Source organism: Paroedura picta, chromosome 2, assembly GCF_049243985.1.
Source record: "Paroedura picta isolate Pp20150507F chromosome 2, Ppicta_v3.0, whole genome shotgun sequence".
In the NCBI taxonomy this organism is placed as follows: domain Eukaryota; kingdom Metazoa; phylum Chordata; class Lepidosauria; order Squamata; family Gekkonidae; genus Paroedura; species Paroedura picta.
The window spans coordinates 130,489,834-130,517,401 of NC_135370.1; the positions used below are offsets into that span (position 1 = coordinate 130,489,834).

Below are 27,568 nucleotides of genomic sequence, written 5' to 3' on the forward strand. Positions count from 1 at the left end.
GTTTCTCTGTTAATCTGTAAACATCGTACAATATTTGACAATATTAAAATTTAAGCTCCTGCCTTGCTGAATGTTTAGTATTAGGAAAAAAGTTATAAATGAAGTGAGGATAAAAAAAGGTAAAGGTATCCCCTATGCAAGCACCGGGTCATGTCTGACCCTTGGGGTGACGCCCTCTAGCGTTTTCATGGCAGACTCAATACGGGGTGGTTTGCCAGTGCCTTCCCCAGTCATTACCGTTTACCCCCCAGTAAGCTGGGTACTCATTTTACCGACCTCGGAAGGATGGAAGGCTGAGTCGACCTTGAGCCGATTGCTGGGATTGAACTCCCAACCTCATGGGCAGACAGCTTCAGACAGCATTTCTACCGCTTACCACTCTGCGCCACAAGAGGCTCTTGAAGTGAGGATACCTGCTGCTAAATGTCTGTTGAAAGATAAATACTGGAATTACTTCAAGGCAATGTATACTATATTTGGATCTCATAACTGCCCTTTCTCTCACTGCCCTCTTGAGGGCATTTCTCCATTCCTGAACCCCGGTCACAGAGACAGCATGCTTTCTTAGCTGGTTAGATTATCAGATGTCTCCCACTACCTCAGATGATGCTGGCTTCTTTGTAGTTTTTTCCTCTTTGGAAACAGAACATTACACATCTGGACTTTAAAAGCAAAAGACATACATACTTCAAAATGAACTTTCTCTTTACAGCTGGCAACATATAAGACTTGTGAGAAGTATAACATTTCATTTGGCATTTTAGTAAAATTCTTCAAATGCCTTGATTCTTCCATGTGATGAAATGCATAGAACAGAAACTTTCCCCCCTCAATAGTCTGATGCTGTCTTGAAGTCACATCTGTACACAGCCCGTGGCGCCACGGACTGTATAAAGGAGTAAGGGGTAGTGGGGAGGAGTTAGGGCGGGACCGGTCCGGGATAAAAACTCGGAGGGGCCAATCAGGAGCCGCGAAGCGGCTCCTGATTGGCCCCTCCAAGTGTCCATCCCGCCCGAAGCAGGCAATGGGGAGCTGCGCGAAGCGCGGCTCCCCATTCCCTGCTTCACCCGCACAGCGACAGGTAAGCGCTTCGGGGGCCGTTCGCCGCTGGGGGAGGGTGGGGGTGGTGGGAGCCGGCCTTCTCTGGGCGCTCCGGAGGCCCAGAGAACGCCGTTCGCCGCTGGGGGAGGGTGGGGGTGGTGGGAGCCGGCCTTCTCTGGGCGTCCGGAGCGCCCTCGCGGTAGCGAGGGCGCTCCGGAGGCCCAGAGAACGCCGTTCGCCGCTGGGGGAGGGTCAGGGTGGTGGGAGCCGGCCTTCTCTGGGCGTCCGGAGCGCCCTCGCGGTAGCGAGGGCGCTCCGGAGGCCCAGAGAACGCCGTTCGCCGCTGGGGGAGGGTGGGGGTGGTGGGAGCCGGCCTTCTCTGGGCGTCCGGAGCGCCCTCGCGGTAGCGAGGGCGCTCCGGAGGCCCAGAGAACGCCGTTCGCCGCTGGGGGAGGGTGGGGGTGGTGGGAGCCGGCCTTCTCTGGGCGTCCGGAGCGCCCTCGCGGTAGCGAGGGCGCTCCGGAGGCCCAGAGAACGCCGTTCGCCGCTGGGGGAGGGTCGGGGTGGTGGGAGCCGGCCTTCTCTGGGCGTCCGGAGCGCCCTCGCGGTAGCGAGGGCGCTCCGGAGGCCCAGAGAACGCCGTTCGCCGCTGGGGGAGGGTGGGGGTGGTGGGAGCCGGCCTTCTCTGGGCGTCCGGAGCGCCCTCGCGGTAGCGAGGGCGCTCCGGAGGCCCAGAGAACGCCGTTCGCCGCTGGGGGAGGGTGGGGGTGGTGGGAGCCGGCCTTCTCTGGGCGTCCGGAGCGCCCTCGCGGTAGCGAGGGCGCTCCGGAGGCCCAGAGAACGCCGTTCGCCGCTGGGGGAGGGTCGGGGTGGTGGGAGCCGGCCTTCTCTGGGCGTCCGGAGCGCCCTCGCGGTAGCGAGGGCGCTCCGGAGGCCCAGAGAACGCCGTTCGCCGCTGGGGGAGGGTCGGGGTGGTGGGAGCCGGCCTTCTCTGGGCGTCCGGAGCGCCCTCGCGGTAGCGAGGGCGCTCCGGAGGCCCAGAGAACGCCGTTCGCCGCTGGGGGAGGGTGGGGGTGGTGGGAGCCGGCCTTCTCTGGGCGTCCGGAGCGCCCTCGCGGTAGCGAGGGCGCTCCGGAGGCCCAGAGAACGCCGTTCGCCGCTGGGGGAGGGTGGGGGTGGTGGGAGCCGGCCTTCTCTGGGCGTCCGGAGCGCCCTCGCGGTAGCGAGGGCGCTCCGGAGGCCCAGAGAACGCCGTTCGCCGCTGGGGGAGGGTCGGGGTGGTGGGAGCCGGCCTTCTCTGGGCGTCCGGAGCGCCCTCGCGGTAGCGAGGGCGCTCCGGAGGCCCAGAGAACGCCGTTCGCCGCTGGGGGAGGGTCGGGGTGGTGGGAGCCGGCCTTCTGTCGGCCCTGGCTGCGGCCTCGCCCGGCGAGCCCGCTCCCGGGGCCGACAGGACGCCGTGGGAGCCTTTGGGGAGGGTGGGGGGGCGGGAGCCTCCCTTCCCAGCCCCCCTTTTCGCTCCGGCTTCTGCCGGGGCTGAGCTCTCCCTCGCACCCGCGACGGAGATCTCCGCCCCGACAGAAGCCTCCTTTCCCAGCCTCCCTTTTCCCTCCGGCTTCTGCCGGGGCTGAGCTCTCCCTCGCACCCGCGAGGGAGATCTCCGCCCCGACAGAAGCCCCCTTTCCCAGCCCCCCTTTTCCCTCCAGCTTCTGCCGGGGCTGAGCTCTCCCTCGCACCCGCGAGGGAGATCTCCGCCCCGACAGAAGCCCCCTTTCCCAGCCCCCCTTTTCCCTCCGGCTTCTGCCGGGGCTGAGCTCTCCCTCGCACCCGCGAGGGAGATCTCCGCCCCGACAGAAGCCCCCTTTCCCAGCCCCCCTTTTCCCTCCGGCTTCTGCCGGGGCTGAGCTCTCCCTCACACCCGCGAGGGAGATCTCCGCCCTGACAGAAGCCTCCTTTCCCAGCCCCCCTTTTCCCTCCGGCTTCTGCGGGGGACGGGCTCTCCCCCCCAGCCCATCTAGCGCCCATTTTATTTAAATTTAAAATGGGCTTGAAATCTAGTATGTCAAATAATGTGTAAGGTATAGAGATATAGCTCTATAGCCACAGAAAGGTGCCCTTCATTTACATAGTGGCCAACACAAAGAAAGATGCTTGCTTCTTTCCATTCCCATATTTATAGCCATGAAGTGCAGTTCAATTATTTGTAGGCTATCAAATCTAAAGGATGGACTTTATTAAAATTAATTAAAATACAGGCTTTAAGATGCTATGTCTTGCAGCTTGGAAAGAAATTTAGATGTAGTACATCTGAAATGTGTTTTTGATATGCATCAAAAGATATACCCTTGTGGTGGTGAGATTTTCCAAGATTTCTGAATATCAAAAAGATAACATAACTCATCAGAATCAATTTTTGGCAAATCATTTTTAATTATGCAACAAAAGGCAGTCTTTCCCCCCATTCTCCAGATTATGAGCAGTGGTTTTGTTTTCTTTATTTGCAGGTACGATTTATTGGGAAGGAGCTGAACATGAGCAATAAGTAAGAGCAACCCGGGATAACTTACAAGCGTTTGGCTCATAGCTCAGTTACCTCTATTCATATCCTATAGAGTAGCTAAACTTCATATGCTTTTTTTATTGACCCAAACATCTTTCTAATAGTAGTATTTATTTTAACCAAAGTACAATAAAGTACTAAATTGCACTAATCTGCAGTTTGGATTACTAAACCCCCCATTTTGTATGATATTCTGCACCAGATATTGCTGTTACGTTTTCATACTCTTGTCACTTTTAAAGATCAGCTTAATACCAGGAAGAGCCAGGTGAGTCAAATTTTCTCTCTTCCCCATGTGGAAACATGTGAGACTAAGGGAGATGCAATATTCAAGGCATCAGTCAACCAACTGCAAAAGCTACGCAATAATTACTGCAATTCTATACTCTTGTTTGGGATTTTGTCCTGCTGAACTCGGTGGGACTTCTCAGTAAATGTGCACAGGACTAGGCTCTAAGAGTTGTAGCTACACCTCTTACACATGACGTGTCTTCAATAGGAGTGGAGATCTTGAGTATTCAACATTCTAGAGAACAGCTAGACAAGTCTGTTCCATCATGAATTATTGGAGAAGAATACAAAACAGCCTCTCTTAATCACCATGGGTTTCTTCAGGTATCAAAGTCTCAGACATCTGCAAAACAGAAATAGTAGCAGCCATTTGGATGTTCCTTCTTAATAGGTCTATGTGGGGGCCTTGGAAATTCTGATGGGCCTGGTTCTTGTGACATAGAGCTGGAACTGCAACTGCTACTTCTGCTACTATTTCCTGCCACTGGAACTCTGACTCTGTCCTCAACCAAGGGGGACCCGGGACTCAGGTACCCTGCTGTGGTTTGAGTAGCTACAGTAGCAAATGCGGTTGGGCCAGCGTTATTTTTCACATAGACATTTTTGATCGCCACTAACGTATGTGCCATGATGCTGAGGCTATTGTTGAGGTCTTGCATGCCTTGCTGCAGCAGCCGAAGATTGTGGTTGATACTATCAAAGCCCGACTGGATGACATGCAGCTGGTTCTGCTGGATCTGCAATAGATCCTCCTCTGTAATTTCATTTGGATCCAGCTGGGGCTGAGTTTTTGTTTTGGCTTTTACTTTCCCACAAGGGCCTCCATTTGGAATTCCTAAAAAAGGAAGTTGGTCCTGGCTGGGAGGAACCACGGCCATGTCCTCGGAGCTTTCTTCTGGCTCTACTACCTTCACCACTATCTCTTCTTTCAGATTTACCTTCTCTAGACACGTTTGGTGGGATGGACCAGGATCTTCTGTAAAACCTAAGACAAGACGAAAGAACAAGGACAAAGTTCAGATTTCAGCAGCTTTGTAGACTCAACATCAAACTGCAACTGTATAAAAGATTGGTTGTATTGCACTTGAGACAATGTTATTTACTACATTTCCTCAGTTTCCACTGAGATTCTGGTAATATTAAACATATGCCCACTAGGGGGAAAATAGACCAATCTTGAATTGGGGGCTAAGAATAGAAAACCACTTGGTGTAGTGGTTAAGAATAGCAGCTTTTCATCTTGGGCTAGTCACAGTCTTGTTAGAGCTGTTTTCACAGAGGTGTCTATCTCAAAGGGTGCCTGTTCTGGGGAGAGGAAGGGAAGGTAAGCTTCTTTGAGACTCCTCCAGGTAGTGAAAAGTGAGGTTAAAAACCAACTCTTCTTCTAAATTAGGGGTATGCAATTGGATACTGCCTATCATATAAAATGCCAACTATTTCTAGTAGCAGATAAACAATATCCAATACTACATAAAGCACTCCTGATATTTTCTGATTCAGGAATTTCACTCTTGATTAATAACTAAAATATCCAGATTTGGGCTTGGAGGCCTTACTATAGATAGTGTACCGGTCCTTTAAACATTAAAAAAGGCTTCTGTTTCAATAGGCAGTAGACTTGGCCTCTGCCCTCCTGCAGACACTCCAAAAAGTGTTTTAATGTTTTTAATCCCCAAAGAATATTGACGCTTGATTTTTTGACTAGCCATTTTTTCCTAATATTAGAACAGAAACTGTTCTCAGCATGATTTTCTATTACCCCCAATATGTAATGAAAGTATTAATCATGTCCTTCCCAGGTTTCCAAAAGAGAATTATACTGGTAATTTTTAAAGCACACATCCCTATTTTAAACAGTTCTTTCACTACTTGTATATGGCAAGTGAGACAACACTTGCACTGTATAAAGTCAACAGTGAGCTTTTTTAACACACACACTAACTAATTTTCCAATCACATTTACACTGATAGTATACCTGTGACAGAGTTGCAGTACTGGGGAACTTGAAAGCTACTGAAAACTGTGTTTGCACATCTTATATTGTACCGTTTTGATGAGGGACAGTTTGACTACAAGTAAAATTTAATGTTGGTTCTTTTCCTCACTGTACATAACACTCTGTCTTGTTCACTGTACAAGTAATTAGATGCAAGTCTACTCTTTTTTCTCACATTTTAAAAAATAAACTTTATTCTAAGCAATTTGTAAGTATTCTAGTTTAATATTTTTATGTACAACATGAATTCAAATATCTGATTTAGATAAACTAAGTGTATTACCAAACCTCTTGTCTACAGGAACAATGGCTGTCTAAATTTCCTTAGAATGGCCATGTACTTTCTTAAATGCAATAAATGAGTACCATTTTTAATTGTCCCTGGTTTTAAGTAGCAAGAACCAAACACAAATCTTATCTGTGGGATGAAGGAATCAGCAACATAAACAAAAGTATGGTCTCAACTTCTGTAACAGTGGCTTGGGACTCTAGTGGGATAACTCCATGTTTACCACTTAGAGATTGTTGAAGGGTACAGATGTGACTAGATTGGTTATATCACACAGCACCCAAGCAATTCTATACACTGATTGTCCACAGCAGGGGTAGTCAAACTGCGGCCCTCCAGATGTCCATGGACTACAGCTCCCAAGAGCCCCCTGCCAGCGAATGCTGGCAGGGGGCTCCTGGGAATTGTAGTCCATGGACCTCTGGAGGGCCGCAGTTTGACTACCCCTGGTCCACAGGCTAGTGACAATCTACACTGAAGCCCCCCCCCCCCCCCCCGGCTTTTTTAGGGAGACTGAGGGAGCATTTTCAATCCTGCACTTAAGTGGCAATCTGGCACTGGAAGCATCCTTGAACTGATAAGCTCCTAAAAGTTCCACATTTACTTTGCAACAAATGAGCTAAGAAGATCCTTGAAATGGGAAAACTGCTAAGTAAGTGATTAACCAAGTTTTCGAAACACTGCTGTTTCCCAGGATGGGCAAGGTATCTCATTCTGAAAGCCAAGTGACAGAGAGATGGGTGGTTGGTTTAAGGATTCCTTTCTACCTGCTACAATGCATGTCTTTTGCCTTTGCCTCTCCTAAACCTTGACTAGCAAATCGAAGGGGGCGGGGTGGGGTGGTGCACGGGGTTCCTCTGGAGTGGGATCTCTCCCCTTGGCGAGGCTCACTTCGAAGGAACCCATTCACCGGGCCGGGCCGGCGGCACTCTCAGCGCACACCGCTTGGCGCCGGGATGCGACTTTCCCCTTCAGCAAGCGCGGCTGCGTGGAGAAGGAGGCGCCGCAAGAGAAAGGGGCCCCGGGGCTTCCGAGGGACGCGCTGTCGCCTCCGGAGAAGCGGGCGGGAGAAGCGTCGAGCGAGGCTGCCCGAGAAAGCGGTGCCCTCCCGCCCTCCGCCGCGTCCCGCTCACCGCCGTCGGGGGCGGAAGCGCCGGGCAGGTCCAGCGTGTCGATGCCTCCGGCGATGGGCAGGGCGTCGGGGGCGGCGGGCATCCCGGGGCCGTAGGAGCGGAGGAGGTCGGGCGGCGAGCCGTCGTCGGGGGGCAGGAGGAGGCCGAGCGCGGCCGGGTGGGGCAGGGGCCCGCCGGGGCCTTGGGTGATGCGGCACAGCTTGCTGCGGTCGCGGCGCTTGAGGTCCCGCCAGCGCTTCTTGAGGTCCTCCACCTCGCGCGGACAGGCGGCCACCGGGTTCACCTTGTGCCGGATCAGCTCCCACACGCGGCGCTTCTGGCCCGGGGAGGCCCGGCCCGGCCCGGCGGCGAAGAGCACCTGCTCGTGCTTCAGCACCTGCTCGATCAGCACCTCCGTCTCCGCCTCGTTGAAATTGGCCTTGCGCCGCTTGGGCGAGTCTTCGGCCATCCCGGGCGGCCCGCAGAGTCGGCGCAGGGGGCGGCCCAGCCCGCTTATTGTGCCGCGCCGGCCGGCTCTAGGCCAAGCCCCGGGCCCTGCTCGGGAAGCAAATACCGCGCATGAGAGGAAAAGACGCGCAAATCCCGGCGCAGGCGCCCCGCTTGTTGACAGGGGGGGAGGGGGGAGGGCGAAGAGGGGAATCGCTCTCCCCGCGGGCCCCGCCTCCCTCGCAGCCTGACGCCGTCCCGCAAGCCCCGCCCACCCGCAGCCCGGGAGCCGCTCCGCGAGGAATCCCCGCCCCGCCCCCTCGGCCCGGGAAGGCGCGGCCACGCCCCTCCCTCGGCGAATGGGCGCCCCAGTCCCCGCCCCTTTTGCCCCGCGGGAGGGAGGCTGAGCGCTCCCGGGGACGCCCATGCAGGCGCGTGGCCAAAAACTGCGTCTGCGCGAGCGCGCCGCTCTGGTTCCCAATCCCGCCTTCCGAGGGCAGTGCGCTCCCCCTCCGCCCCCCCCCCCGGGTCTCTGCTGCTGCTGCTGCTGCCGCCCCCTGCGGCGAGCGGCGTTCTGGCCCGGAGTCAGAGGGAACCTCAGGGCCCGCCCTGCCGCTTTGGGCAGCATGTCTCGTGCGCCTGCTCAGAGGCCGGGATCCGAAGGGCCCTTCAAGGAGCTGGGGATGGAGGCTGTGTTGGAGCTGGTGCTGCGGGAGGAGGTGGCGGCCGGCGCCGTGGTGAGGTGGCTCAAGGCGAGCCGGAGCTCCTGCGCCGAGCAGGTAACGCGCAGCCCCCCCCCCCATTGTAGCCTCGTCGTTTTTCTCTTTGGGCGGGAACTTTGGAGGGCAGTCAAGTTCCTCCGCCGCCCTCCGAGCTTGTGGCGGGAGAGAAGCAGTCCCTCGGAGCCCCCCCTCCCCCTTTCTGGCTCCTTGGTCGGATCCCGCCTAGAGGGGAAGCCCCGGAAGAGTTGCAGTCTTAGGCCTAGACTGGGTGGGCTCCGGAGAGCGTTCAGGGAGTCCCCGCCGGACCCTTCCCCCGCCCGCGATGGGAGTCTGTCCCTGAACTTCAGAGCTCCCGACTGCCCAAAAGCTCAAGCGACGGACGAGGCAGCAAGGAGTAGCCGCTTCAGGGACAGTGCCCGATCTTGCGCGGCGCAGGACGGCACCTTGAGTTTAGTCCCAGTAAGTTCGCTCTTGCATTTCGCAGGCCGTGGGAACGACTAAAATGTCGTTTCGAGGAGCCGTCTGGCAAGGCGGTCCTATACTTAATTTGCTTTCCCTCAAAACCGAGTAGCGCTTTTGAGGGGGGGCATCTGTGAACAGATGTGTGCCCTGCTTTTTCACTCTCTGAAGGAGTCCCAGAGCGGCTTACAAACACCTTTCCCTTCCTCTCCTCACAGCAGACATCCTGTGAGGTAGGTGGGGCTGTCATGATGGTCAGTTCTTAGTCTGAGGAAGAGTGCTTGCACTCGAAAGCTCACGCCTTGAATAAATCTTGGTTGGTCTTAAAGGTGCTACTGGACTCTGATTTTATTGTGCTACTTCAGACCAACAGGGCTACTCATTTGAATCAAACCAACTCTAAGGAAACTGACTAGCTCAAGGTCACCCAGCTGACTGCATATGGAAGAAGAGTGGGGAATGAACTCAGGTTCTCTGGATTAGAGTTTCCCACTCTTAAACCACTCAATATACTACTCTCATCTTCACATCCTTATGTCTTCGACCAAATCAAACATAATGCTGGAAATTCTATGGATAAGCTCCCAGTTTAGGCCATTCAAAAGGGTCTACTGTTTGATTTCAATTTCAATATTTAGAAATTGGATTTTTGTCCAGATGCACACATTTTAAAAGAAATACTGTTTCTTCAAATATTAAAAATAAATCTGAACATAGTTTATGTTTTGTGCAGGAAAGCCAAGTTCACCCCAAGCTGTCTGTACTCGGTTTACTTCAGAAAGACTTTGTGCCTTTTTTGCTGAATTACTTAAGGGAACAGACCAGTCAGATATTGACTAATGGGCCTTCCACCCCGGCTAAAACGCCAAAGTCCAAGGCCCTTGGAAATTCTTCTGGATATAGGAACCAAAGGACTGGACCTGAAAGGAGAACTAATAGCACAACTGGTTCTAGTAGCAGCCGAGTGAAGCTTTTTTGCGATGCAACTAATGACAGCTTGTCTCCTCTCAGTACGACTGTTTCTGCTTCAGAGTCTCATGGGTCTGTTTATACTGGATCAAGTTTATCAGGTTCCTGCAGTGATTCCCCAAATTTGGATCCTAGCAGCCCAAACTTTGGTTCAGGCGCTGTGTTTCATCGCAGTGAAAGACGCTCAGGTCAAAAAGCAAGTTTGGGGAATTTTTTTGTTGCTGGCGCTCCAAGGCGAGGCAGAAGAAAAGGTAACAATTCTTTAAGTGCTTCTGTTCAACCAGTGGTACAAGAGCTAGGATGGAACGTAAATGACGAAAGGAAGAATGACAGCTCATCTATGGGTTCATCAGGGCAGAGGAAACAGAGTGAAGAGAGTCCCGTTGCTACCAGCTCCCCTCTTGATCAGCTTAACCTAAATGACATGGAACAGTTTCCACCCATGAATGCTGCTGGAACAACAAAGTAAGTGGTAGAGTAAAACTCACGTTTTCCTTTTTGAATTTTTAACGTTAAAAATAATTTTTCAGCTTTGCATAATATAGTGATTAATTGGAGGGGGCAAGTAGTACTGCTAAAAATCACCAGAGCCTGACTGTGCCAGGGAAGTGGCTCAGTGACCAGTTGACTTACAGGGCATGTGATGCCCCTTCTTATAAGGTGCTGAAGCCTGGATTGCCATTTCTCCTTTCTATGCTTCTGCCTGCCAATCAGCTGCAATCTTTTCCAAATATCAGAATTTTAAATAGTGTTCTGCTCCTCCTCACCCTTTAAACTCACATAAACCTTGGTTCTAAGCAAGCATGCTTAACATTAATCTATTCTTAGTAAGATTTTTAAATATGATTTTAATGTATGTTTTATATTGTTTTTAATAATTTATAAGCTCCCTTGGCTGATAGTTTTAGACAGATAATATTTTTAAAAATCAAACAGAACTATAAGCTTTGATGATAAAATTTAACCAGATTAATGCTATTTTGCTATGGGTTGAATTTCATAATTGTTTGTCTCCCACCCACTCACTCCACAAATCTATGTTTATCTACATATACTTCATATAACTGAAGGTATGCATGTCCTTAATAAGCTTTTCTTCTCTTTCATATTATAGCTTTTTTTTCTTTGTTGGGTAAGTTTCTAAACATAACTAGTTTGTTTTACATGATGCCGAGAGTGTAGGAATCTGATAAAAACAAGAGCATTTCAGAGTTATGTGTCTACAGTATAAAGGAACTGTAATAAGCAAATAGAGTAGGATTGTTTTCTATCATATTATAGTTATTGAAAATCACTTGGACAGAATAAGGGGCAGCTAAAAGTGCATTAAACTCATTTGACAAACACTTCATTCATCATTTCAAGAAAGAACATATTTAATATATAGTTTAAACATTTTTGAAAATTTCCCAGGAATTTCCACCTTTTGACCTGGAAAGATTGGGTGCAGGGGGCACGTGCTGGGGCAGACCCCTTCTCTATCCCACACTGTCCCCCTTATGCCTTCACATTGCTCTGACACCTTTGGTCAAGTTGGTAACACTATTTCTTGATATATCTCTGCAATCTCTGATTTTGTGTGTTTGGTCAAAGTAAGTGGCTCAAAATAGTATCCACAAGTGCAGAGTGTGTTTGGAAGAAGGAAATAACGGACTGTTGTGATTTTTCTTTGTAACATTTTTTTTTAACTCTTCACTGATTCTCCTTTCAGGAAAACAAAACCATCAAGAAGGATCAACCCTACACCAGTGAGCACTGAGAGACCACTCTCCAAGCCTAAGATGTGTTTCACATCCACACCTGTTGGTCAGTCTCCGATTTCTGTGTTTCAGTCTGAAGCAAGTCCTGAGGCCTTTCCTATCTCCCAGGGATCAAGCATTACCTCCATTCTAGGCAGCCTTCAGGAAGAGAGAGAAATGCTGAAGAAGGAACGGTACATTATGAAATTTGGGATGGGGTGCTGTTCGGCGGGACATATCTCCTGCAAGTTTTGTAATGTTTTAGACTGTGCCATCATAAAGTAGAAGCCATTTGTAAATATTAAAATTTGAGTTTTAAATTTTAATTTTAAAATGGCATACTTGTAGCAACAGGATTATTCCCAGATTAAAAAACCCATTACCAAACCTGAAAGACATTCATACTGTGTCATTCTAAACCAAGTTACTCTTCTGAGCCTGTTAACTTCAAAGGGTGTAATTCTTAAGATTGCATAATCAATGGCATTTCTACAAATGTCCTACATCTTACTTATTTTTAATTACTTTATTATTATATTTCTATACCACTTTCCCTTTTGGCTCAGAACTGTTTACATTGTAAGTTTTGTAAAGCAATACAGTACAATAAACATCTTGACTCAATATAAACATATTTAACAGTGAAACTTGTATCAAACAGTGTAATTAACTATCATCACTCAACAATCAACAATTTAGTTTTTCTGTTCTGTGATTCCATTTTTTCTGTTGCTGCAGTTGGTGGTGGCTTCTGGTTAATGGTTGGTGGCTTGCTTACTTGTCTTGACCAAAACCTGATGGAAGAGCTCCTTTGTGTTGGCCCTGCAGAATTGTTGTAGCTCTGGCATGGCCCCGATGTCATCTGGAAGCTCATTCCACCAGACTAGGGCCAAGACCAAGAAAGCCCTGGATCTAGTTGTTGATCTAGTTGACAAACAAGATTCCCTGAGGTCAGGGATCACTAGTGTGTTGGTGGAGTATAATGCTCTTTGGGGGGGGGGGGTATAGGTAGAGAGGCAATTGGTCAGATATTTAGGGCCCAGACCTCATATGGCCTTGAAGGTAATTACCAGAATTTTAAGCCTGATCCAGTAGTCAACTAGTAGCCAGTGCAACTGATGGTCAAATATGGGCCCTCCAAGGTGTTCCCGTAAGTACCCTGGCTGCTGCGTTCTGCGCCAGTTTCAGGGTCATGAATAAAGGTAGGCCTGCATAGAACAAGTTGCAGAAATCCAACCTAGAGGTGACCATCACCTAGCTGTGGGGCCAGGTAGGGTGCTAGTAGCTTGGCATGATGTAGACAGACGAATGCCAGCCAAGCTACTTTTGCGATCTGTTCCCCCATGGAGAGGGAGGTTTCAAACATCATGCCCAGGTTCCTCGCAGTGTGTGCAACTATCACCTGTACCCCATCCAGGTTAGACAGTCCATGCTTCCTCACTTGGCTCTCTCCTACCAAACCACAGGAACTCTGTCTTTGAAGGATTGAGCTTCAGATGGCTTTGCTTGAGACAACTTGTTACTACTTCCAGGCATCTGGCTAATGAGTCTGGAGGTGAGTCAGGGTGGCTGTCCTTCAGCCCCTCTGGGAATTCTCCGGTTGAAAGGGAGAGGTTGTTTATTTCCCAGAGGAAAATATCATTGCATCTGACCTTTTGATGAACCACAAGGGTCATGGGTCGAGGGGGCAAGTGGTAGGCCTTGTTGAAGTCAATATCTTAATCACTTTGGTCAGTGAGGCATCCAAAACTGTCTAGTGTATTATCTTGATGGTTTTTAATCTTGTATGTGATTGTCTTTAATCTTGTATGCAATTGCCTTTGGCCCAACAGTGCCAAAGAATCATGATATAGTTTTAACCTGTATTTCATAAATAAATACAGGAGAAAATTACATTAAGTAATACATATTTCTCTGAAGAAACTGCAGTCTTAATCACTTGATAAATATTGAAAGGAATCCTGTTGATCATTGTGGTACAGCAGGCCTTATTTGTTCTTGCTAAGATGCCTGGTGTTCTGAGTTCTATGTCATATTCTGGATTTTGAATTACAGGTCCAAGTTTTTGCATCACACTTCTTCCTCGTCAGGCCTCTCTCTGGATTTTGGTATACCCAACAAAACTAACTGTGGCTGGAATACAGGTCTTCTAGTTGAAAACCAATTGGTAACTTCTGCAGATGTTAAAAAGGTCACCTGCAGAAAACAACTGGAGCTACTGGCTCAATTGTATTCATCTTGCATAGCAGGTAAAGAGGTGGGAAGTTAAGATATGATGTGATTTGTATTCTTATTGATGTGGAGGTATGCTAAGAAATGATTTGTAGAAACATCCTCAAAATAAAATGCTGGCAATGGTGAATTTTTAAATGAAAGGTTGCTTTGTAAAACCATAGATTTGGGTTGCTTAGGCAACTCCATCTCTTAATGTGAAAGGCTTTTCTAATGCTTAATAAAAAGAACAACACTATAATTCTTAGGATATGTCAGACATAATTTGAAATTCTGGGTCTACCTTGCACTTGTGCAAAATACAAAGTCTTTCCAGTTCTTAAAACAGTGATTTTTGTTTTTGATATGCTGGAGATGTAGTAAAGAAAGGCATGAATGCTGTAAAATGAAAATTGCTGTGCATTTAAGCTGGAGTTTGATGTGGACAGAGAGACAGACAGGTTACATTTGTTAAGTAAGATAAAAGTAACTCTGTTTTAGGTTATACCAAATGTGGTGGCTGGTTTGCGATTGGATTGCTTAATGCCTTTAATTTTAAAATCACAGAAGTAGAAGGGACCTTTGAAGTCATTGAGTCCAACACCCTGCACAACACAGGAAATTTATAACACCCCACTCCCCCAGTGATGTATGCCCAGAGGAAGGCAAGAACCCTCCAGGATCTCTGGTCCAATCTGGTCTGGAGGAAAATTCCTTCTTGACCCCGAAGTGGCGATTGGCATTAGCCTGTGTGTGTAAGCAAGAACCAGTTGTTGGCTCACCCCTTGCTTTCATGATCTGCCTACATTCACAGAATCTGTGAACTTTTGTTTCATCTTCCATCTTATTGTGTAGTCTTACATTGGGATTGCACTTGTGCAGGCTGGCCATGGACGTGTTATTTCTAGCTCAAAAACTCCAAAGGGCCCCTTTTGGTGCTGGCACATCTGTAGGATTCCTTCCTAATGTGTCATATACTCTGAAGGCAGGCACCCCCTTCTCTCAGTTCCATTTTTGCTGCCGTGGGGATAGGAAATTTTCTAGTAGTGCTCCATTCCTATTTGTTGTTTTGAAGATTTGTTGCCTGTTCTCCTTCAGAGACTAATTTCAGGCTTTGAGAGCCTGTTTTCTTGGAAGGCAAGAACTGGGTTCCTACCATGAACTGGGTTCTGTCAACAGTTGTGCTTCTACTCCCTTGTTACTGTGTCTAAGGTACTGTTCAAAAAATGTTCCAGTGATGAGGATGAGCTTTGCCTCTTGTGCTTGGGAGAAGTCCATAATGTCATGAATCACACTTGAGAGCCAGCTTGGTGTACTGGTTAAGAACGGCAACTTCTAATCTGGAGAGCTGGGCTTGATTCTCCACTCTTCCACATGCAGCCAGCTGGGAGACCTTGGGCTTATCTCAGTCCTGTTAAAGCTGTTCTCACAGAACAGTCTCTCTCAGAACTCGCTCAACCTCACCTACCTCACAGGGTCTCTGTTATGTGGAGAGGGAGGGAAGGTGATTGTAAGATGCTTTGAGTCTCTTTAGGTAGTGAAAGGCAGGGTAAAAAACCCAACTCTTCTTCTTCTCTACTCTGAAAGCTTGGTCAGATAGGGCTTCAACACTTAAGGCTGCACTGTGGGAAAAGGTTTTGTTCGCATTGGTTACATCCAAAATGGTTCTGAGTTTGGGATCGACTGCTTTAAGTCTGTCCTCCCCAGCTCTGGCTGCCAAACCACACTCTCGACCCATTAGTCTGTTCTGTTTCAGTGGATTTAACTTTCGGGGTAACTCCATTTCCCCCAAAGAGAAACGCTTTAGTTGCCACCCATCTCAGCACACTTACCATCATATTTTGCCATCATATTTGAATAAACAAGTGGATCATTGTCCTCATATTGAAGGAGTATGATCCTAATGTGAAGGTATACATGGATGTCCATTCCCCAATGGTTCTTTTCTAATCCCTTTGCTATGAGCCAGAAGAAGAGGTGTCTGCAGCTTCTCACTGTAATTCCAAAAGTGCCTTGGACCTGTCATCTGACAATACGATAGGCAATATGAGTCCAGTATATTTCAGTGAAGACCTCCATCTCTACGGCAAACAGATGCTTAGAATGGCTTCAGATTATCCCCCAAAGTCATTTCTATTTGGATACTCCAGATATAGTGGCTTTTCCAATTGTGGAGGGCCTGTCTGACCTCACAGCCACAATTTGGCAGTAACCAGCCTCCACGCAAGCTATATCTCAAGGTAGAGAAGGTATGCAGAGTGAAATAGGACTCCTGAGTTTCAGTCCATATAACCTCTGAAGTCTTCTTTGTTCACAGAAGGCATGCAGGCATACCAGCAGGCTGGTCAACATTCATCTCCCATAGATACGGAGGATGAGGATGTGTGATTGGACACCTTGGGGAGAAAGTTTTATTCCTCATCAGCTCTTAATTTCAGAATAACTAATTACCATGGAATTATAACTTCCCCTAGGGGAGAGTCTTTCCCTGTATTTAGACATGCTACCTAAGGACTCCTAACTAGGCTTGTGCGATTCGGCCGCTTCGGTGGCCGTTCCCTCCAGGCGCAGCCAGCACCGCGCCGCGGGGGGGGGGGCAGTGCTGGCAGCGGCGTGACAGCGGGCGCAATCAAGTAGGTGCGGAGTTCCTGGTTAAGGAATTCCACGCCTGCATGGTTGCGCCCACTGTCACACCACTGCCGGCACCACCACCCCCTGCGCGGTGCTGGCTGCGACCAGAGGGAACGGCAGCCGAATCGCACAACCCTACTCGTAACTCCCTGATAAAACTTATTCAGTCTGAGACAATTAAACTTTCAAAATAAGAAACTAGTGCTGGCAGGCATGCTGCAGATGTATCTGTTAGATCTATAGCTTCTGCTATAGTATCCGGAGGCACTCATGGCCACACAATATTGCTGTCTCAAGTCTAGGCTTCCTTCCCAAAATAGTTTCCAAGTTCCACATAGCACAAGAAATTGTCCCACCAGTTTTCTTCCCCACTCCGAGTTCACAAGCAGAAAAAAATTCTGTTGATGTTAGAAAGAACCAGGCATTTTCATAAATATAAAGCATTATTTATTTGTTATTGAGGCCCTAAGAAGGGCAAGCACTGGGTCATGTCTGACCCTTGCGGTGACGCCCTCTAGTGTTTTGATGGCAGACTCAATACGGGGTGGTTTGCCAGTGCCTTCCCCAGTCATTACCGTTTACCCTCCAGCAAGCTGGGGACTCATTTTACTGACCTCGGAAGGATGGAAGGCTGTCAACCTTGAGCTGGCTGCTGGGATTGAACTTCCAGCCTCATGGGCAGAGATTTCAGACTGCATGCCTGCTGCCTTTCCACTCTGCGCCACAAGAGGCTCACAAGATCCAAGGCTGGGGAAGGCACTGGCAAGGCCACCCTGTATTGAGTCTGCCATGAAAACGCTAGAGGGCGTCACCCCAAGGGTCAGGCATGACCCAGTGCTTGCACAGGGGATAACTTTACCTTTAAGAAGGGCAAAGCTGCATCATCTAGATCTAGATGGATAGTGGCTGCCATTCATATCCTGCTACAGGACATCTGGAGAACTGTGTCTTCTCAATGTTAAATCACATTCCACCTGACCACAAGGGTTGTTAGTTACCTTTCATCAATAAGCTCCCCTTCTGGATATCTGCAAGACAGCCCTTGATCAACAGAGGACACATCTGTGAGACATCATGCAAAGAACTGAATACAGGCAAGGCTATTCTACAAGTTCTGTCCCATTGGGAGACTTACCCCATCTCTTCTGGTGAGTAGCTTGCTAATGGTCCCAGTGAAGAGCTGCACGGTAAGATGGAAAATGAAAACAAAGTTGCACTCACCTGTAACTGTTCATCAACATTTGTGCAGACACAAATTCCCTTCCTCCTGCCCTGCCATGAGCTCTCACAGGGCCTGTTGCAGCACCTTAGCAAAAATGAGGAATGGGGGCACTCACCTTTGGAGCACATGACGCGTTGGGTGGGAATCCTGTGCAAGCACTTCCTCCGAAAGGAGCAGGTGTTCACATATTGGAGTTTTTGAGCAAGAAAGAAAATGTCTGTGTCCAGCCTGCACAAGTGCGGCCCCAGTGTGTATCTACATAGAAGATACTGTTGAACAACAGTTCAAGGTAGGATGTGCAACGGATGTTTTTGGTTATAGAATCAGAGTTGGAAGGGGCCATGCAGGCCATCTAGTACAACCCCTCTTTGCCTGTTTTGCCCAGTTGGAGCAGGCCAGTGATACTGGGGGAGGGGAGGGGGACTTAATATCTGTCTTTCAAACAGTTTTTACATTCCAGTCCATGCCCAGTTCCGTTGCTGTATCAGGCATATTTTGGCATTGGTATATCTTGTTCTACAGTTTAAATTTTTTAAATGGCTTAGTCTGATAGAATGGTAACTCCCTGAGCTGAAGAAAAATAGACAGGAATAAAAATTTTAAATGAAGACGTTGAAAATGTGCGGAGTAAGTAGAATCATAGAGTTGGAAGGGGCCACACAGGCCATCTAGTCCAACTCCCCTGCTCAATGCAGGATCAGCCCAAAGCATCCTAAAGCATCCAAGAAAAGTGTGTATCCAGCCTTTGCTTGAAGACTGCCAGTGAGGGGGAGCTCACAACCTCCTTAGGCAGCCTATTCCACTGCTGAACTACTCTGACTGTGAAACATTTTGTCCTGATATCTAGCCTATATCGTTGTACTTGTAGTTTAAGTAGCATTATTCTTTTACTTTGCTTTGCAGAAAACCTCGTGCCAAATATTTTCCTGGAGCTTTTCTTTGTGTTGCAGCTGCTAACATCCAAGAGATCGTGTTCTCCAGATGATCAAGAGACAGACACGGATTTTGATGAAGAATATAGAGGTCAGAAGTTGTGCTGAATAAAGCTCCTGAGCTGCTAGTTAAATACAGTTTGCAGCACATAGCAATCAACATCAGGGAAGTTCACATTTTAGAAATAAAAATTTTGTCCTGATTTATTTGGTTTCTAAATTACAAGATTATAACTAATAATAATTTGAAACCTGTTCAGAATATGTGTTCTGTTGTCTGAAATACTTGATGTATTTCTACTGTCTGGAATGCTAGTAGGCTACAGATGTTAATGAAAATCCCAATTGTGCGAGTAGAAATGTATCTCTCTTTATGTAAACATCCAAAATACCAGTATGCATGCTAAAATAGTGTAACCTGAACTGCTTTCACACAGGGGTGGCAAAAACTGTCCTTTTTGCAAGCAGGTTTGAAGGGTATGGGGGGACAGCATTACCCCCATATGCTAAAAGAAGAAGAGCTGGTTCTTATATGCCGCTTTTCTCTCCCTGAAGGAGTCTCAAAGTGGCTTACAAGTGCCTTCACTTTCCTCTCCCCACAACAGACACCCTGTGAGGTGGGTGAGGCTGAGAGAGCCCTGATATCACTGCTTGGTCAGAACAGCTTTTATCAGTGCCGTGGCGAGCCCAAGGTCACCCAGCTGGCTGCATGTGGGGGAATGTAGAATCGAACCCGGCATGCCAGATTTGAAGTCCGCACTCCTAACCACTACACCAAACTGGCTCTCATTCTGGGACAGCATGCATATGCCCTGTTCTCACATCACTTACTTCTGGCACTGCGCCTCCTTCCTGCTTGTTAGATTGGTGCAGAAACACTGAATTTATGGTATTTGCCAGGGCTCTCTGCAGCTTGGCAATCCCTCCCTCCCATCAACAGTTCATCTGCAACTGATAGTTGAACTTTGGCTGAGATTTTAAAACACAAACACACTTAAAGTGCTACAAAGGAGGTGGGATGTCAGAACTGGGCATTGCCCTCAGGCTATGCTAGATCATCAAGCAGACTCCCTGATATTTGTCTGTAGAGGGGAGAAGGGAATTTTGCTATCTTGATGTTTTATTGGGATGTTAGTTTTAGGGGAGGGATTTTATATTGGGGGGTATGACTTTTTTGTAGCCCGCCTTGAGCTTCGGAGTAAATTGAATAATTAATAAAATAAATAGAAGCAACACAAAGCTCTCTCATCCCTTCCCAGATTGTCTGAAGGCAGAGCCTTCACAGGGAAATGCCACCTAGAGAGTGGAAACATACCTTTTAAGTGCTTGGCCCTCCCAAATACCTGGTGATAAGATGCCACTGCTGGAATTAAGCTTGTGAGATTTGGTAATTCGTGGATGATCTACTTGTTGCTCTTGTGATGTAGCTCCTAAGCAGTTCTTCCTCTGTGGAGAATACTTCGTTTTCTACCTAGTTTCTCACTTCTTTAACTGTATTTAATATAAATATTAAAAATTATTTTATTTACAGATGCAGTAGAGAGGCAACACTTTCGCAGTGTGCACAACTGTGTCTGTTTTGCTGTGCATGTCCTGGATTATCAGTTTGAGTAAGTAAAATGGTTTTGAAATTAGGTCTGGAATTGGCAATCCTGAGAGCATACAGGGGGCTGGTGGGATGGCACATAGAAAGGGGAACTGTTATGCAATGTGGATTCAGGGGAGGGGCAGCCTCCCCCCATGCACATTTCTCCCACAGCAGCCAATCTGTAATGTCTGTTTGCGTGTTCACAATTGTTTGTTTTGATGCCTACTTTATTGCTGAAACAGTTTATGGCTGAATAACTTAGTACTGCAGAAGTCGCCACCGGGAGGTGGTTGTAACTGTTTTTTTTAATGATTTTGACTGGGGGATTTTATGATTATTATGTGATTTTATTGTGGAGAAACTCTTGTCAACTGCCATGAGCCATTTGGGAGAGGCGGTATAAAAATTGAAATATAAATTAAAAAACAATTAATCTTTAAGAAAATTATGGTCATATGGTATGAAAACAGGGGCTTTGGTGTGGAAAGGTGTGTTGAGTTGCGTTTGGATTTGATTTTGCTTCTTCTGCGGCCAGAATGAGAAGTCTTAGAACTTCCTTTTCATTTGTCCATCTGTAGGATGATTTTCTTCAGTGGCATGTGGAGGTTAGGGGTGCAATTCATTAGGATTTGGATTTTACCTTTCATTTGATTCTTTTTTTCTTTGTTGCTGTTGTCTTGGTAGAGTTGTATCTCATTTAGATAAAGGCACATTGAAGCTCCTGGCAGAGAATGAAAGGGTTGCATCCTTTTCCCCTGACCTGCATAAAAGGCTTACGGCAGCCTATGAAAACAGCACAGCAAAGGTAACAGCTCAGCCAGTTTTGATACCAGAAGACCTTTGTGAAATTGTTGTCTCTTCAATGTTCCTTGAGGACTAAAATATATTTTTTAGCATTCTTACCATTTATTATTGTGGTTCTAAGAGTAGTGGGAGGCAGCCAGGTGGAGAAAAGAGGTTCACCAAAGCACACCAAGATCTAGGAGGAATGAAACAGGCTACAGCTTTTATTGATTACAGACCATGCAGCATTGGCACAGCATGGGGCATGAATCCAGATATCAGACAACCCACCTGTCAGCTGAGGGAATCCTTTCCCAACCCATGTGCTGGGGGTGTTCTCTTTAAGGGGGTCTCCACCTGTGAGACTCAGGCCTGCAGGGACAATGGTCTTCTGTAGTTCCAGCTCAACATCTGAAACCACCCAAAAGCTGTGACAAGAAATAAAACTATAAGAACAAACCAGAGAAAACAGCACGCAACCAAGGAAGGGAGGTATGACTGGAACTGGCCGAGTGGCTGGGCCCAGACAGCATGGCTGGAAGAAGGGAAGGAGTGGACCTTCTGTTCCAATCTCTGCCCCCAGAAAGTTCCAGGAAGTCAGTGAGAAGGCTTGCTGAGGAGGCTGCCAGGTCCCTGCTCAGAAGGTTTCCTTCTGCTATGGCAAGACCTTTGCTTGTTGGTGCAGCTGACACTGAAAAGCTGTGGCCCAGCTTCTGACCCTGCAGATACAATGTAACACTGGGTGCGACTATAGATAGATCTATAGATCTATTTGATCAGCTCCTGCAAAAAGGTGTGCACAGAATGGCCAATATACAGGAAATCAACTAAGAAAATGTTAATTGATATTTTGCTTTTTGCTATTTTTTAAACTTATAGTTTAGCATCAAATTTCTGTGCAAACACCACCGGATATCAATTTCTAATGGGAAGAGAGAAATACTGGAGACAAACGTCAGCCCTATAAGTCTCACCCAGTGTTGCTTTGCATCTGCAGGGTCAGAAACTGGGCTGTCCCTTCTTGTTGGAACAATCGGCATAGGAATTTATAAGGGGAAGTGAGTTATAATTCAGGCCCTATTAGTGCAAAAATTCTATTTATATTTGCATTGCATGTTACATTACCAGGGATACGTTACGATGAACTATTTATATACTCTGTACAGGTGACTCTTTTGCTGCCCTCATCTGTGCAGTCTGTCTCTTTCCAACCAGAAACTGATGATCGATCTAACTTCTCCAGTGATAAGGCTTTTCACATATTTAAGAAGCAAAGGTAATTACCATCTTTCATCAGGGGGCGTTGCCATGTCTTATGATTCAACAGTTTTCTAAACATTGTGTTGGTTTTTGGAGAGTAGTTCTTAAAACACTCAGTTCTACCGTGGTTACTTCTTTGTTGTAGTGAATCAGCCACAAGGGCTACATTGTGTGTGCCAAAGAAATAATCTGTCATAAATAGCTTGATTCATAGTGGCAAGTAATCTTGACAAGGAAAGCAATTAATTGTTGTGTTAGAATAAAATGGTACACCTTGCTTCCTCCTCTTATGGATTTCTCATGAGAAAAATCTGAAATTAATTCAGTAGAATCCCTCTGATTCCCTCTGCCCCAATTTGTAATAATTTTAAAAAAGCATTAGGCACCTTAAAAAAGTATTTCATGCAGAGCTGGTTAACTTGAGCTAGTTTGGAGGCTCTTTTTTCTTGAGAGCAATTGTTTACCTTTGTTGTTGTTGTTATGTGCGAAGTCGTGTCCGACCCATCGCGACCCCATGGACAATGATCCTCCAGGCCTTCCTGTCCTCTACCATTCCCCGGAGTCCATTTAAGTTTGCACCTACTGCTTCAGTGACTCCATCCAGCCACCTCATTCTCTGTCGTCCCCTTCTTCTTTTGCCCTCGATCGCTCCCAGCATTAGGCTCTTCTCCAGGGAGTCCTTCCTTCTCATGAGGTGGCCAAAGTATTTGAGTTTCATCTTCAGGATCTGGCCTTCTAAAGAGCAGTCAGGCCTGATCTCCTCTAGGACTGACCGGTTTGTTCGCCTTGCAGTCCAAGGGACTCGCAAGAGTCTTCTCCAGCACCAGAGTTCAAAAGCCTCAATTCTTTGACGCTCGGCCTTCCTTATGGTCCAACTCTCGCAGCCATACATTGCAACTGGGAATACCATAGCCTTGACTAAACGCACTTTTGTTGGCAGGGTGATGTCTCTGCTTTTTAGGATGCTGTCTAGATTGGCCATAGCTTTCCTCCCCAGGAGCAAGCGTCTTTTAATTTCTTTGCTGCAGTCCCCATCTGCAGTGATCTTGGAGCCCAGGAAAATAAAATCTGTCACTATCTCCATTTCTTCCCCATCTATTTGCCAGGAATTGAGAGGGCCGGATGCCATGATCTTTGTTTTCTTGATGTTGAGTTTCAAGCCAACTTTTGCACTCTCCTCCTTCACCCGCATCAACAGGCTCTTTAGTTCCTCTTCACTTTCTGCCATTAGAGTGGTATCATCTGCATATCTGAGGTTGTTGATATTTCTCCCTGCAATCTTGATCCCAATTTGTGACTCCTCTAATCCCGCATTTCTCATGATGTGCTCTGCATACAAGTTAAATAGGCAAGGTGACAGTATACAGCCTTGCCGAACTCCTTTCTCAATTTTGAACCAGTCAGTGATTCCATGTTCAGTTCTCACTGTTGCTTCTTGACCTGCATATAAATTTCTCAAGAGACCAATAAGATGCTCTGGTATTCCCATCTCTTTAAGAACTTGCCACAATTTGTTGTGCTCCACACAATCAAAGGCTTTAGCATAGTCAATGAAGCAGAAGTAGACGTTCTTCTGGTACTCCCTAGCTTTCTCGATGATCCAGCGTATGTTGGCAATTTGATCTCTAGTTCCTCTGCCTCTTCGAAATCCTGCCTGTACTTCTGGAAGTTCTCGGTCCACATATTGCTGGAGCCTAGCTTGTAGGATTTTGAGCATAACTTTGCTAGCATGAGAAATTAGTGCAATGGTGCGGTAGTTTGAACATTCTTTGGCATTGCCCTTCTTTGGGATTGGAATGTAAACTGACCTTTTCCAATCCTGTGGCCATTGTTGAGTTTTCCAAATTTGCTGGCATATTGAGTGTAGCACTTTTACTGCATCGTCCTTTAAGATTTTGAATAGTTCAACTGGAATGCTGTCACCACCACTAGCTTTATTGTTGCTCAGACTTCCTAAGGCCCATTTGACTTCACATTCCAGGATGTCTGGCTCCAGGTCAGTAACTACCCCACTGTGGTCATCAGGGATGTTAAGCTCGCTCTTGTATAGTTGTTCTGTATAATTTTGCCACCTTTGTTTAATCTCTTCTGCTTCTGTGAGGTCCCTACCATTTTGGTCTCTTATCATACCCAACTTTGCATTAAATGTTCTCTTCATATCTCCAATTTTCTTGAAAAGATCTCTGGTCCTCCCCATTCTATTGTTTTCTTCTATTTGTTTGCACTGTTCATTTAAGAAGGCATTCTTATCTCTTCTAGCTTTTCTCTGGAATTCTGCATTCAGTTGGGTGTATCTTTCTCTTTCTCCCTTGCCTTTCACTTCCCTTCTCTCCTTAGCTATTTGTAAAGCTTCCTCAGACAGCCATTTTGATTTCTTGAATTTCTTTTTCTTTGGGATGGTTTTAGTTGCTACCTCTTGTACAATGTTGCGAACCTCCGTCCATAGTTCTTCAGGCACTCTGTCTATCAGATCTAATTCCTTAAATCTATTTGTCACCTCTACTGTGTATTCGTCGGGGATATGATTTAGTTCATACCTGAGAGGCCTAGTGCTTTTCCCTACTTTCTTCAATTTAAGCCTAAATTTTGCAACAAGAAGCTCATGATCTGAACCACAATCAGCTCCTGGTCTTGTTTTTATTGACTGGATAGAACTTTTCATGAGCCTCTTGTGGCGCAGAGTGGTAAGGCAGCCGCCTGAAAGCTTTGCTCATGAGGTTGGGAGTTCGATCCCAGCAGCCGGCTCAAGGTTGACTCAGCCTTCCATCCTTCCGAGGTGGGTAAAATGAGTACCCAGCTTGCTGGGGGGTAAACGGTAATGACTGGGGAAGGCACTGGCAAACCACCCCGTATTGAGTCTGCCATGAAAACGCTAGAGGGCGTCACCCCAAGGGTCAGACATGACTCGGTGCTTGCACAGGGGATACCTTTACCTTTACCTTTAGAACTTTTCCATCTTTGGCTGCAGAGCACATAGTCAATCTGATTTCTGTGTTGACTGTCTGGTGATGTCCATGTGTAGAGTCGTCTCTTGGGTTGTTGGAAAAGAGTGTTTGCTATGACCATTGTATTCTCTTGACAAAATTCTACCAGCCTGTGTCCTGCTTCATTTTGTACTCCAAGGCCAAACCTGCCTGTTATCCCGGTTATCTTTTGGCTTCCTACTTTAGCATTCCAATCCCCCATGATGATAAGCACATCATTTTTTGGCGTTGCTTCTAGAAGGTGTTGTAGGGCTTCATAGAACTGATCAACTTCATCCTCTTCAGCAGCAGTAGTTGGGGCATAGACCTGGATCACTGTGATGTTGAATGGTTTGCCTTGGATTCGAACTGAGATCATTCTGTCATTTTGGGGATTGTATCCCAAGACTGCTTTTCCAACTCTCTTATTGATTATGAAGGCTACTCCATTTCTTCTGCGAGATTCTTGTCCACAGTAGTATACTTGATGGTCATCTGAATTGAATTCACCCATTCCTGTCCATTTTAGTTCACTGATTCCTAAAATGTCGATGTTCAGTCTTGTCATTTCTTGTTTGACCACGTCCAGCTTACCTTGATTCATGGATCTGACGTTCCTTGGTGTTTACCTTGGTGACTACTAAATCAGATTATCTCGGCTGTAAAAACAGAACAGAATTTATTATATGATCAAAGACCAGCAAATTATAGTAATCCAGCATTCAAAGGTTTAAATTATAATGTTCAAAATATAGCAATGTAAAATACTATTTAGTATAATAAAACTATATAATGATGAATATAAAATTACATTATTATTTTTCAGTAGCCTTGATTTCAGTTTTGACTGACAGGTTTTGCAAGCTATGGCAAAAAACGTTGCAATTGGCACTGTAAATCTTGGGTATCCCTCTTCCAGTAAACCTGGTATTTTCCAAGCTCCAAGCAGCAGCAGTCAAGCAAAGGACTAATTATCTTGCTATGGATGTTAGACTATAAAGGGCAGGAGAGGACATGACCTGTACTTTCAGCCTCACCGGTTCCACAAGTCCCTTTCCTCAACAGGGACTTTTCTGCACTGTCCTTCTAGCACTGCAGAAGGAAGGGCCTTGCATGTATTTTGACTTATCTAATATCTCATAGCTACTTACAGTAATGGCTACGTCTTGTTTCTTTGCTACCTTGTCCATACTCACTTGTTTGTCCTACATTTCTTTTTGTTGTTTCGTCATGATTAATAATTTCTAATGGATTTATTTTATTTAATCTAACTTTTAAACTTTTGGGTCAGAAATCCCTATTTGTTTGTTAAGAAAGATGGTAATAACTCCTAGATCAGGATTAATATGCGATGGGAATTGAATATGTATGTTAATATGTATGCCAAAAGAGGATGACAAACCATATTTTATAGGCATTAACAAGACAACAGTAGTGAAGGAGACTGACCTAATATCATTTAAGATAATAACAGAATGTATTCCTATAACAGATCTCATATGTATTAACAATCACTTGGCTAAGAAAAATGGTAAAAACTTTTAGACTAGGAATAATATGTGATGAGAACTAAATATCTATGTTAAAAGAGATGGCAAACCATATCAACTGGTCGCTTTTTCTTTACAACTTCTCTGTAAATGCTTTATATAATAATATACAATAAAATTATCATTAAAAAAAAAAAAAGAAAGAAAGAAATCCCTATTTGTTTTTGAGTACACTGGCCCTTGTTCTATTATGATGGTCTCAGAAAAAAACTTCAACAGTAATAGATCTGCTCAGCAATGTTAACACAATATACAAATGAAGAGGTTTGCAAGATGGTAGCCTTGGAGCTGAAGTGAATACAGCTAGCAGTCAAGCTGTGCAGTAAAATCAGCATCCCTTTCCTTCACTTCTGGGCATCCCTTTGGGGAAAAAAGTGCCTTTCAGCCCTCCTGCCTCATTTATCAAATGATCATCCCCGTTTTCAACATAACGCATTCACTAACTTGACAGTAATTCCAGATCATATCAGTGGAGTTTTCTTCCAGAATTTATGCTTAAGAGAATTTGTGTTTGTATGCTGGTGTGCTTTGGCTTTGATTTTAGAATGGTCACTAAGACCGTTTATGCACTGGAGGTTTCATGCCAGGCTGTAGGCTGGAGTTTTAGTTGTGGCAGGTTGGCCCACCTCTTCCTGCACCCACATGGGGGAGCACTTGGCCTGGTGCACGTCGTCCGCCCCTGATTTGTGCTCCTGCACAGGAGCTGGGGCAGTGAAGTTCCCAGTGCGTAAACGGTCTTTTAGACTATAATTTATAGGGTATAGAGTGAAATCTCTTCTTGCTAGAATTGGCTGTGATTTCCTGC

At 46.5% G+C, this 27,568-nt stretch overlaps 2 protein-coding genes across 2 annotated transcripts in view; one reads left to right on the forward strand and one right to left on the reverse strand.

Moving 5' to 3' along the window:
* Positions 1–3,444: 3,444 nt before the first annotated feature.
* On the reverse strand, positions 3,445–7,961 carry LOC143830341 (uncharacterized). The gene is made up of 2 exons (XM_077322739.1): positions 7,309–7,961; positions 3,445–4,874 (listed from the first exon to the last, which is right to left on the reverse strand). Exons 1-2 carry the CDS (start codon positions 7,754–7,756, stop codon positions 4,225–4,227), a joined length of 1,098 nt encoding a protein of 365 aa, XP_077178854.1. The 5' UTR covers positions 7,757–7,961; the 3' UTR covers positions 3,445–4,224.
* A 103-nt stretch (positions 7,962–8,064) lies between these two features.
* CDAN1 (codanin 1) overlaps positions 8,065–27,568 on the forward strand; it is a 45,840-nt gene continuing 26,336 nt past the window's right edge. The window contains exons 1-8 of the mRNA XM_077322738.1: positions 8,065–8,513; positions 9,649–10,349; positions 11,596–11,817; positions 13,679–13,872; positions 18,591–18,710; positions 20,151–20,229; positions 20,892–21,012; positions 22,157–22,266. Coding sequence (XP_077178853.1) covers positions 8,160–8,513; positions 9,649–10,349; positions 11,596–11,817; positions 13,679–13,872; positions 18,591–18,710; positions 20,151–20,229; positions 20,892–21,012; positions 22,157–22,266 — 1,901 coding nt within the window. The 5' untranslated portion in view covers positions 8,065–8,159. The remainder of the gene's footprint in view (positions 8,514–9,648; positions 10,350–11,595; positions 11,818–13,678; positions 13,873–18,590; positions 18,711–20,150; positions 20,230–20,891; positions 21,013–22,156; positions 22,267–27,568) is intronic.

Coding starts and splice junctions, on each gene's coding strand:
- LOC143830341 (XM_077322739.1), bottom strand. CDS start 7,756: ATGGCCGAAGACTCGCCCAAGCGGCGCAAGGCCAATTTCAACGAGGCG. Junction 4,875..7,308: donor CGCTTCCGCCCCCGACGGCG/GTGAGCGGGACG, acceptor GTCTTGTCTTAG/GTTTTACAGAAGATCCTGGT.